Source organism: Marmota monax, unplaced genomic scaffold (assembly GCF_021218885.2).
Source record: "Marmota monax isolate L192 unplaced genomic scaffold, Marmota_monax_Labrador192_F-V1.1 WCK01_AAM20220418_F8-fsc00038, whole genome shotgun sequence".
NCBI classification, from domain to species: Eukaryota; Metazoa; Chordata; class Mammalia; order Rodentia; family Sciuridae; genus Marmota; species Marmota monax.
This window is the reverse complement of record NW_026692498.1, coordinates 15703048-15715872: the sequence shown is the minus strand read 5'-3', so window position 1 is coordinate 15715872 and position 12825 is coordinate 15703048. Positions and strand designations below refer to the sequence as shown.

Below are 12825 nucleotides of genomic sequence, written 5' to 3'. Positions count from 1 at the left end.
CAGTGGTTGGATATTGCAATTACATTGCAGTTGTTTTAAAGAAGTGTGCTACTACAATCACTTTCCAACTACATAGTATTTTCTGAGCTTGTGAACTGCTACCTTAAATGTTAACTCAGTGTGTGTAATTCTGTGCCATTAGATCATATAGGCCTCTAAAGAATTGTACAGATCATTTATTTTGGTTTTGTTCCTTTGCATGAGTTGCCCCATACCTTTTCTCACTAGAGAAAATGTAGGGATCCCTGGATACTTATAAGACATATCAAGGCAGATTTTTAAATCTCTCCAAAGATTTAGGCATAATGATCTGCATGAATTAGATGCTACTTCCACAGGGAGCATCCTAGAGAGGGAGGAAAACCATAAATTTCTCCCACCTAGGAAAAATAAATGCATAACATGAGAACAAAATAAATTGATTATTCAGTAAAGGTGAGTGGAAAATAATTGTCTTTGACCTTGCTCTCATGGATAATATCTCATAGACATAGACAATCATAGGGCAATTGACAGACAATTGCTTCAAATATACCACAAAAATCATTATTATCTTTGCTAATTGGGTTTCCATGGAGTACTATGGTGTTTTAGGGTGCTAAGTCCATGAACTATTCTAAATTTTAGAAGTATGATAATTTTTAGCAATACACTGAATATTTCAAGATAGTAGAATTGATAACAGGAATTCTGAATCCATTCTCCATCCACTGCATCATATCTTCTATCTTAAATCCCTATGACAAGTCTCACACAATTTCATATTCAGAATAAAGTTGTGTATAATTCATATTCGTGGACAAAGAGTGGACTTGAAACAAGAGTGGACCTTAATGGAGACAACAACAGACTACTTCATCCTGGAAGAAGGATTAGACCCAGTTCAGTGATCTGTAGCATCACCCTCCTTTCCAGTCCTGAGTTCTTGAATCAGAAAGCCAAAGGGGCACCTGTAGTGACCAGTTCCTAAAACTGCTGCAATAGATACACATTGGCTCTTCACTGTATCTGCTCCAAGCTGTGGGTTTGAGCATCCTGGTGAGCTCCCAGAAGTTACTGCCTCATAGCTGAAAAAGGTAAAGTTGCCATATGATTACATAATAACTCTCTCCTGCATTTTATTTCACTGATTTATTTTTAACTCCAGTCTCTTGTCCAATTAAAACTCATGCTTAGAGAGTTCCAAGTTTTTTTTTTTTTTCTGCAGAAAAAGTGAAGGTGGTAGGAAGGGAATCCAAGACAATCAGTCAAAACCAATAAATCAGGCATTACTTTTAAGCAGAGTGTATTTTACTGACCCTTCATGTAAATATATAAAATTAATGGTGAAATAATTATTACTGAAATATTTGAAATGCACATCAAATTCTCTGTAAATAATGCTTCATGAAATTCCAGGAAATTTGACAGTAGTAAATACTGAATAAATGTTCAAGTAAATACTTCATGTGTGTGTGTGCAATGAGTAGTCTCCAAATTATATTCAAGGAAGCAAACCAGATGGAAAGGAAAATTCAAAGTTGTTGAATAATATAAATCATCTATTTTTCCATTTCTCTGGTGTTATATTAATTAAAGTCATATATTGAATTAAATTCTTGAAATCTATCAATAATATAAGCCACATATTTTCACAGGAGTAGGTACAGATCATATGTTTATTTAAGTTTATGCAAATTTGGAGCTTTACTTTTCAAAAAGGAAATAAAAACATACCTGCAAGTTGAGAAATGAATGTAAATATAGAATATAAAAAATAATTTTAAAATACCAGTTTTCATTAAACTAGAAGTCAAAAGTATCATGGAATACATAATCATTTATAACAATTCTGTTAATGAAACTGCAAACAGTTTTCAGATACTGAGTAGGAGGTGTATTCATTAGAGCTATAATTATGTCATAATGGGAAAGATTATTCAATAAAAATATCATTGACTTGGAACCGCATAACTATACTGAGTGAGTCTCAAATACATTTTAATTAACTCAGTCTTTCCTTAGTTGGACCTAACTAATCTTCTGCCGTATTAATGGAAGAGCCGTGGAGAAGCTGTTGGAATTTAAAGAGAAAGTGAAATGAATGGTCATGGCTCATTCCCTTACATTTACAACATTCACACAGAAATAACATCTTGTAAGTGCATTTCTAGGCCTTCTCCAGAACTTGGAAGTACAGATATGGAGTCCCAAAATTTAAGGACTATGACACTCATCTTGGCTCTCCCGCTCTTTTTAGCAATATAAAAATTTCATGAAAACTCTGAGATAAAAATGAGTGTTTACTAAAAAAACATTTTGGGGTCATTTTCTAGAAGAAAAAAAATTGAATCTTCATCAGTACCGATATGGCTCTGATTTCAAATGCTGTGCTCCAAATATCATTGACTGTTTGGGGTGTTTAATTTAGGTCATAAAATTTATGTGTTCCAAAGGAATTGTTTCTCTGGGGAGGCAGAAGTTTCTATTATTTGTGCTTATTTGGAAGTCACACACAGAAATAATTTTTCTTTCCCATAGTATGAATAGATATCCCCATTCTTTATATAAGTATTATAATTATTTTAGATGATACTCACTAAAAGAAGTGAATAAACTGTCTTGTTTCCAGGAGGGAAGAAGAAACCTGGACTAAATGGGCCAACAGAATGCAACACTGCTGACTGAATTCATTCTGACAGGAGTCTCCAGGCGGCCTGAGCTGCAGCTTCCCCTCTTTGGGGTCTTCCTCCTCATCTACACAATCACAGTGATGGGCAACCTAGGCATGATCATACTGACCAAGCTGGATTCCCGTCTGCACACACCTATGTATTTTTTTATCAGACACCTGGCTTTCATTGACCTTGGCAATTCCACTGTCATTTGTCCCAAGATGATGGTGAATTTTTTTGTTGATCAAAATATCATTTCCTTCTATGCATGTGCCACCCAGATGGCTTGTTTTATTTTGTTCATCATCAGTGAACTTTCCATTTTGTCTGTCATGGCCTACGACCGATACGTGGCCATCTGCAACCCTCTGCTCTACAATGTTATCATGTCTCAGAGACTCTGTCATGTGCTGGTGGGCATCACATACCTCTATAGCACCTTTCAGGCTCTCTTGTTCCCTGTAAAGTATTTCACATCGACCTTCTGTGGCTCTAAGGTCATCAGTCATTTCTACTGTGATGTTGTTCCATTGTTACCTATGATCTGCTCAGATGCACAGGAAACAGAATTGTTAATGATACTATTTTCAGCATTTAATTTGATCTCCTCTCTCCTGGTAGTCCTAGTGTCCTACCTTCTGATTCTGTTAGCCATATTTCGAATGCATTCTGCAGAAGGCAGGAAAAAAGCTTTCTCCACGTGTGGCTCTCATCTCACAGTGGTAGTGGTGTTCTATGGGTCTCTACTTTTTATGTATGTGCAGCCCAAATCCAGCCACTCCTATGAAACTGATAAACTGGCTTCTGTATTTTACACATTAGTTATCCCAATGCTTAACCCCTTGATCTATAGTCTAAGGAACAAAGAGGTGAATAATGCCTTCCAGAGGGTACTCAAAAATCACTGCAAGGTGTGTTTTTGATGCTCACTGTGGAATATTTTTATAATAAAGCACAAAAAAGGCACCCATCACATAACAATGCTTCTCATGAAATAATTGGATTCCATTTGTCCCCAAAGCAAAGTCTAATTATAACATATATTACTTCCCTTATATGTACCAATTTGCTTCTCCCATATAAGATCTCAATAAATTCTAACTTTCTATCATTTGTCTCTTGTGATTTAATGCTTCATGGTTGATTGGTTTGTTATTCCACAGAACTTTGCATTTTTCTAAATACTTTTTAAAATATGTATTTCATAAGTAAACTATATTTTTCTTTAAATCAATTACTGTTTAATGTAGTTTCTTCCTTAGCCTGTTATTACTGTAATATGCTTTCTTTGCCTAAATTAAAACAACACAATGAAAAAGTGATTCTCTTTTAGATGGCATGGTTATTTTAGAGGCATATTGCATAATATTGTTTTAAAAATATTTATTCTGGAAATAATGACTTTTAATTGGAGAATTTAAATCAATTATACTTAATTATATTTAATAATTTTTTTGCATATTGCTATTTTTTCTGTTATATGTAATAAAATTTTCTTTGTTTATCTGTATTTGCACCATAAATCTTGATTTTGAGATTAAGCTATGTATTGCAAATATTTACAATAATAGTATAGTTGGCTGCTGAAAAAAAGAGAATGCAATAATCAAATGGCATTTTGCACATATGGTTTTTGTATGACACAGAAAAACCATTTACAAATTTTATTTTAATTCTCCATATATGATTTCTCAGTTTTCATAGTGTAAAAATTCTTCTTTTATTTACTATATATATATATATATATAATATCTGCTTATCTATTATCATTCTTTTCAAGATTACTCATCTTAGTATGGTTGACAATTTGGTTTGGATATTATATTCAGATGTTGGGAATAATAGGTTGTTTAAAAGCATAGCTATCTTCTAAATATTATATACCAACAGGGCAAAAGTTACATTATTGGTATAAAATTATACCCTAGGTAAAATTCATTGTTATATTTATGCCTCCCTCTTTTATTGTATTAATGCATCTTTAGTGAGAAATGGTATTATTTTCAAATATCATACACTGGAAACTACATGTAATTTATTTATTATATGTGTTCATGTTAAAACAATCTCCAAGTTAATAGTACATGAAATCTATTGCCTATGCTGATATCTCTATCCAGATAGTTTTTTTGGGTAAACATGCATGTAATGTGACCATCTAACAATGGTTAAAATATTCATTCTAATGTTCATCATGCACTGTCCTGAATTGTAGACATCTGTTCAGTGCTGGACAGCTTAGACATAATCACCCTCACCAAGATGGATTTTGAGCTAACAACATACACCTACATATTTTCTCTGACACCTATTTTTCATTGATGCTTATTATTCTATAATTGTGTGAACCAAAATGTTAGTAATTTTTTATGAATCAAAAAATATATTATTTTTGTGTTTCTCAGCAAGATTTCTTTCTTTTTTTCATTATTAGTGAATATTTTAATCTAAAGGATATCCCATGAGACAATTTTTAACCTTCTTCTCTACACAGTCATTTTGGCACTAAGGTGTCTCAGATGCTGTTAACAATCCCTTAGCTCTCCTACACTTTAATGTTTCTCCTGGTCCCCATAAACACTTTCACTTTATCCTCTGTGGCTACAAGGTCATCAGTCATTTCTTTGATATTTGATCAAATAGAAATTGGTCACAAAGTAGAGTAATGTGGGTCATAGATTGAGCAGATTTGAAATAAATTATGGTGGCTAAGAAGCACACATTAACATGAATTAAGAGCATCCTACAAAAGAAATAAAGAGAATGGTTCCATTATTAGTGTCCCAAGAAGTTCATCAATCTTTGATAAAAAAGTGAAAAAAAGCAGAATTTTTATGAAAATGGCAAATTGCTAATGATTTGTCATTGGAAGTCTGTAAGGATAATGAGAAGATACAGTACATCTCAGAAGAAGCAAAGTCCCTCAAAGAAACATTTATTCCCATAAACTTTTGCTTCTCCGACTCATACCATTTCATGTTAGTTTCATAAGTTAGGAATATTAATTCAAGCATAAGACAATGAATGTCCAACAAAACATACTGACTCTGATATTGTCAAGCTACTGAACTAATGAAAACAAAAGCTATCAGAACCCCCAATCTTACATTTTTTGTTGTTCAATTAAGCCATCTTCCTTGAGTCAGCATTTGTGAAATGGTTCATTGAATGCATGAATAAAGCACTCTTAAATGCTCTCATGGGGAAAGACAAAAAACACATATGGAATTGTGAAGGTTGGGCAACATGTTATTCTGGTGTATGCCATTCACATAGACCAAAATAAGAAAAACATCACCCTCTTCAGAGATGTGCAATACACTGAGCATTGGAAGGAACACCAAAAAACTCAGAAACGTGTCAACCTCAATAAAATATAGTTTGCCAATTCACCTACACAACTTATCATTTAAAGAGTTTTTGAAGGGGCTGGGGATGTGGCTCAAGCGGTAACGCTCTGGACTGGCATCATGGGGAGCTGGGTTTTATCCTCAGCACCACATAAAAATAAAATGAAGATGTTGTGTCCACCGAAAACTGAAAAATAAATATTAAAAAAAAGTTCTCTCTCTCTCTCTCTCTCTCTCTCTCTCTCTCTCTCTCTCTCTCTCTCTCTCTCTCTCTCTCTCTTTCAAAAATAAAAGAGTTTTTGAAAACATGAGCCTAAGGAAATATTAAAGATTTTCGGTATGAATTTTAAATATTATTATTATTAGAATAAGAAATAATTTTGATTCACTAAAATACTCCATGATTACAAAATTCCTTATATCCCCAAGTGTCAAATTGTATCTGCATATGATTTCTGCAGGGAAAATAATCTGGGAATAAAATTCAGAACAACAGTTGCATGAGGATGGCAGGATACATGAGGGTAAGGTATGTGGAAATTTCCCTATGATGGAAGGCCTGTGGTGGGTGTTAAAAAGCACCAAAGAAAACTATTTGGCATTTAAAATGAATCTATTATCTTCAATCCAGTATTAATATATCTAATAATAGATTTTAAATCATAATTTTGTTCAAAAAAGTTCCGAGTTTCACTGTGTATAAATTCTTACAAATATGAAAGTCAATGAGGAGAAACCATAAAAAGAAAGCATAAATGGTGTGAGATATAAGTGATACTGTTCTGTAGTAGATTTCACTCTCAACATGACTGTGTTTTTTCCAACAGTGGTGAAATTGCAGCTCAGAAAATACCACTGTTGGGTAGACAGCATAGTAAAAACCATTGCATAACAACAACTGTTACAGTTTTGAGAAAATAAAGGAAAATGTACATCTATCAAGCATATAGAAATAAATTAAGATTTATTTTCAAAACTTTCAGTCTCAATATATGTAAATTAAAGAAAATTATAGTTTATTTCCTTTTGGTGTCTTCTCTGTATGGCAATGGTAATCTCTAGCTCACATGAAAGGGCTAAATTGCACATTTTTAACTCTGCTTCTGCTATATATTTTAATTTTAAAAATAAATTGAAGGAAAAATACCTATGTGATAGTGGTAATTTCACAATGGCTTTGGAATTGTTCTATTTTGCAGGGATGAAGCTGGTTTCAAAGTACTTTCCATTATTTCATATTATATTCTAAGAAAGTAGGTAAATGAGTGTCTTCAAGACTGTAAACTCTCCAGGGAATCATTCAGATTAATATGTTGTTTTTCTCCTTTCTGGGATTTTTCTCCTACACTTTATCACTGGGGAACAAGTAGAAGTGACTTCAATGCTATTTTTTTTTTATTGAGTCACTCAGATAATTTGAGTATAATGAACTGAACACATTGCAAGCTATTTCCTCAGGGAATGTCACAACTAAGGGAGAAAACCATAAATTCTTTGTATGCCAAGAAAAATAGGTTATTTAGGAGAAAGAAATCCTATTCTTCATTGAAGGTGAGTGTGTAAGAATTTTTATGGACTTGCATAATCACCTGGGTTTGGTAATTTTCTATTACTCCCAGATTCTGATGGTATGATCAATGAAAGCTGATTCGTTTCAATTCACTACAAAAAAAAAAAAAAATCAATCTTTCTTGTTTACTGCTATCCCTTGGATGAATCAATTGTTTTCAGGTAACCAAATTCTATGGACTCAAAGAAATGTCCTAGAACTATTTTATTTGTGAGATTTCAATGTGATATTCAGATATTACAAGTGAAAAGTAAGATAGGAAATTAAAAAAAAAAATCCAACACTGATCTCATCAATTGGAATCTTTATAAGATTAGAATTCCCAGATAAAATCTTGGATGTCCAATTTCATTTGATTTTAGATAAATGAAAAATAACATTTACTGTATATGCTACAAAATATTTGATAAATAAAAAGCCATTTTAATGTAAATACATAAAAACACATATTTTACAAAAGAACATTTTAAGATGAGCTTTTCTATAGGAATATTTCATCAAATGCGAATTAAGTTTTATTTAATGTTACCCTGAGTGTGAATGTGCAAAGGATGTAGTCAACTATTTGAACTATTGTTTACACAAGTTTTCTTACTTCAGAGCCTGCTATTTTTTCTTCCCATACTGAAAATTCCAAACATTGTGTAGATGAAAAGAAATAGAATGATTTGTGAGAGTTATGAAGTTATGGAGAAACTCCTGAATCCCTAATAATTCTTGCTATGAACATGAATAAAGATTGGACAATCAGTCAGTCCTCTCCCTACCTTTTGCATTCTAATGGTTAGCCTGATGTAGAGATAATAAAAATATATCAGGATATTCAGAGGAGATTAGAGATGTTCTTGCAGGAAGAAGCCTGGGTAAAGCAAAGGAATCCAGATATTTTGAGAGGAATGTAATAATTGGCACTGAATATGGATATAGTTTTTTTAAAGCAGCAAAAAAAGATTATTTAAAGCTTCAAATTCCTAATTTTGTTATTGGAATTCTGAATTTCTTTGTTCAATCCAGTGTATTTTCTATTCCATCATAAACACCTAAAATTGTAGGCTCTGTTACCCTGTAAAATCCAAATAACATTTTCAAAAGGTAACAAGCTTATTGTTCTTACTTGTGAGTGAGGAAAGGTCCTGAAACTAGAGGATACTCAATGCAGAAAGAGCAGAAACTTCATTCAGGAAGAATGGATGGAAATGACTCCACAATCTCCAGGGTCACCCTCCAGCCTAGCCCCAACATGAGCCGATTCTTAGAGCTACTAGAATGCCACCAGGTGGTTCTGGATGGCAGCTTCTCCAGACTACAGTCCTGGGCCATTGGGTAGATTTCCAGAAGTTTTTACCTGACAGTTTTGCAGGCTGACACTTGTACTCTTCTAAGTACTCGTTCTCTTTTGCATTTTACCTGTGTATGCTGATATCTATTTTTTTCTCAAATCAAAAATCATAGTTACAGAGTTCTACATTTTCATTGAGGTGACTCTGAATGTGATAAGAAGAGAATTTTAAGATATTAGTCTAGAATATGCTTATCATCTTTAATCAGAGCACTTCTATATTCTTTTACTGACTGTTCATATTAATTGTTATTACTAAAATATCTAAAGGTAGAGAGTTATGCTCTCTAAATATTACATTATAAAACTCCATAAATGATTTAGTAGTTACTACTATACAGTATAATAAATGCTGACATATGTATATATCTTAAATTCCTAATAGATCCTCTTATCTTATAATATTATGCAAAGTGAAATAAATCATATAAAACTAAATAATCAAAACCCATGTATATTGAGCTAAGCTAAGGAATATATCTGTATATTGTGTGTCTTGAAACCTATACTACTCAATTAAGGATTTATGTTCTTCAAAGAAAAAGTAAAATTACACACATTTGAATATTTATTTTGAATGGAAAAAGAATCTTAGAGTTCAGTATGAATACACCATTTCTCAACAACCATATAAATATGTAAACATATTAACTTCATTAATTATATTATAAGGATATTCACAAAGGAATACTTTAATAACCATTTGTACATCAGATAATAGCATTGCTTAATGTCATAAATTTTTAACCATTTATATATGCCTACAAATTACAATGTACAGTATTATCCTTATTCAATTCCCTGTTAGTTGGACCCCATAAATGCCTGTGGTCCAACTGCAACATGTTATTAATGCAACATGTTATTTGTTAAAGTATGATAGAGTGGAAGTCAGAATGGAAAGAGAGAGTGAGTTTGATTGATTGGGGCTGACATATCTTGCCTTTGCAACTTAGACAAAAATACATCTCTGTGAGTTCACGTAGAAAAGACTATAGAACTCGCCTTCAAATACAAATGAGGTGCCCGATATTTAAATTTCATTTGTTTCATGTTTCTTAACCTCTATCTTTAAAAGTACCAAAATGCCACAAATATTGTCCGATAAAAATGGAAGTATCTTAATAAAAATTTGACTCCATTGTATAGAGGATATGAAGACTAATGTTTCTATATTAATGCCTACATGGTTTTATAACCAATAATTATATTTCAAATGTTGCTGACTCAATTAAGACTTTATGCCAAAACAGGGATCACAAGAATCCCTACTTTGCAAAGTTTCACCTTTCACTTAACTTTCAGAATAATTAATATACACTATATATACATATTTTTTCTGTTATGTCTACAAATGTTATAATTTGTTTGGATGATTCTAAATAATGTGGATAACAATATCTTTGTTTCTTCCAGGAAAAGAGATCTGGACTAAATGGGCCAACATAATGCAACACTGCTGGCCGAATTTATTCTGACGGGAGTCTCCAGGCGGCCTGAGCTGCAGTTTCCCCTCTTTGGGGTCTTCCTCCTCATCTACACACTCACAGTGGTGGGCAACCTAGGCATGATCATTCTGACCAAGCTGGACTCCCATCTGCACACACCTATGTATTTTTTTATCAGACATCTGGCTTTCATTGACCTTGGCAATTCCACTGTCATTTATCCCAAGATGATGGTGAATTTTTTTGTTGATCAAAATACCATTTCCTTCTATGCATGTGCCATCCAGATGGCTTTCTTTATTACTTTCATTATCAGTGAACTTTTCATCTTGTCCACCATGGCCTATGACCGCTATGTGGCCATCTGTAACCCTCTTCTCTACAATGTCATCATGTCTCAAAGACGTTGTCATGTGCTGGTGGGCATTCCATACCTCTACAGCATCTTTCAGGCTCTGATGATCACTATTAAGATTTTCATACTGACCTTCTGTGGCTCTAATGTCATCAGTCATTTCTACTGTGATGATGTGCCCTTGTTACTTATGCTCTGCTCAAATGCACGGGATATAGAATTATTGATCATATTATTTTCAGCATTTAATTTGTTCTCATCCCTCATGGTGATTTTAGTGTCCTACCTCCTGATTCTGCTAGCCATATGTCGAATGCATTCTGCAGAAGGCAGGAAAAAAGCTTTCTCCACGTGTGGTTCTCATCTCACAGTGGTGGTGGTGTTCTATGGGTCTCTACTTTTTATGTATGTGCAGCCCAAATCCACCCATTCCTTTGAAACTGATAAATTGGCCTCTGTATTTTACACTTTGGTGATTCCCATGCTTAACCCTTTAATATACAGTGTTAGGAACAAAGAGGTAAAAAATGCTTTTCACAGGGTCTTTAAGAATAAATGCAAATTTTGTATTTAATATTTAATATCCAATGCTGTTTGTACAAACTCTGATAAAGGCAATGCCCATTGACACTACATCTAAAAATATGAGTATATTCCTTTTTATCACTTCAAAAATTCACGATACCATATAGAAAACTAAATTATTTCCTTCATTTTTCACCCCAAATTACCCTCATATTGCAGATCACAATCAAATTTCACTTCTTTTTAACATTTCTTGTTGTAGTTCAATATTCCTTTAGTAATTCCATGGTTTTTTTTATATTCTTTCAATGGGAAGAATTAATCTCTAAGTTACTTAACTGTTGGTTTTGCCGAAATTTTTATTGTTGTTCTTTGGACAATTACCTTCTTATTCTTGTTTTCCTTGTATATTCTGAACCTAAAATAATAAGGTAAGTGTCCTGCAGACAGCATGCACTTAGAACATCGTGCCAATTTCTGTTCTTTAATCAGATAATTTAATATTTTATACTAAAATTAATTGCAGATAATGAGAACATATTTCTGTCATATTGCTCCCTGTTTCCTATGTCAAAATGCATTATTGTCACGAATATTTTCCTCCACATTAGTTTCCCATGAGTTTGTGGTTGAATTCTGAGTTGCACATGTCACCACTGGATGGCCACAAGTGTTTGTCCACAAGAAGTTTGACCAGGATACTGTAAGCTACTCAATTCCTAGATATGATATAGGGCAGGAAGAAATGCAAGTTCTGTATTGTGATGAGACAGAAGTCTTGACTACAGTGACTCCATTTTGTTTAGTAACTTTATTTTATGAAACAGCCATGCCAAGTAGAAAGGTCATGATTGGAGCAAGTTATTTTTCCTTTTGTTGTGGATACCCTCAAGAAAATGGAACTATCTAACTGCAATCTCCTGTTTCTGTAACTAGGGAAACTGGGTTTATTTTGATTGGCTAAGCCTCCTGCTACCTGACTACAATCTCCAGCATCTGTAACTTGACTTGCTTGCATTGGCTAAACCCCCTAATGTCCCTTTTGTGTTTTTTTTTTTTTGGCTTAAATATGCGGCCAAACTGAAGGTGGTGCATCACTCTGACTATCTCACTTTTAGACAGTAGAGAGTCAGCCTCTGGCCATGAATAAAGGCTTATTTGGAATGGCAGTTTGTGGTCTGAGAGTTATTTGAGGGTCTCAGTATCAGCATAACAGTATAACCAGATGGGCTTGTTTTCCAACACCTGGACATATAGTAGCAGTCTCAGAGTTTAAAGCTGCTTTGCACATTTCTAAGAACTTGAAAATAAGTCTCAAGTAGACACAATTGATTCTTGTTTAAAGAATTTAACACCTTTAAGTAAAAAAAAACAAAATTAGCATAAAATTTAAAATATTCAGCATCTAATAAGAAATACTAGATTTATAAGGATGATACAAGATGAGACTCTACCTAGGAGACAATTAAAATAGAACTTGAAATGACAGTGATGATAGAAGCAGCAGCAAGTTCATTCAGATAATCACTGTGTGATTCAAGGTGCTTTATACTTTAACAAAAGCATTAGTATCATGAGGAAAAA

General features: G+C 33.3%; 2 protein-coding genes across 2 annotated transcripts; both read left to right on the top strand.

The window, feature by feature from the left end:
- Positions 1–2635: 2635 nt before the first annotated feature.
- LOC124092771 (olfactory receptor 8K5-like) lies at positions 2636–12546 on the top strand. Its single transcript, XM_046444574.1, has 2 exons — positions 2636–3565; positions 12511–12546. The coding sequence occupies exons 1-2, from the start codon at positions 2636–2638 to the stop codon at positions 12544–12546; spliced, it is 966 nt and encodes a 321-aa protein (XP_046300530.1).
- LOC124092783 (olfactory receptor 8K5-like) lies at positions 10349–11290 on the top strand. The gene has a single exon (XM_046444589.1). The coding sequence runs from the start codon at positions 10349–10351 to the stop codon at positions 11288–11290; it is 942 nt and encodes a 313-aa protein (XP_046300545.1).
- Positions 12547–12825: the final 279 nt, after the last annotated feature.

Coding starts and splice junctions, on each gene's coding strand:
- LOC124092771 (XM_046444574.1), top strand. CDS start 2,636: ATGGGCCAACAGAATGCAACACTGCTGACTGAATTCATTCTGACAGGA. Junction 3,566..12,510: donor TACTCAAAAATCACTGCAAG/GTGTGTTTTTGA, acceptor TAGCAGTCTCAG/AGTTTAAAGCTGCTTTGCAC.
- LOC124092783 (XM_046444589.1), top strand. CDS start 10,349: ATGGGCCAACATAATGCAACACTGCTGGCCGAATTTATTCTGACGGGA.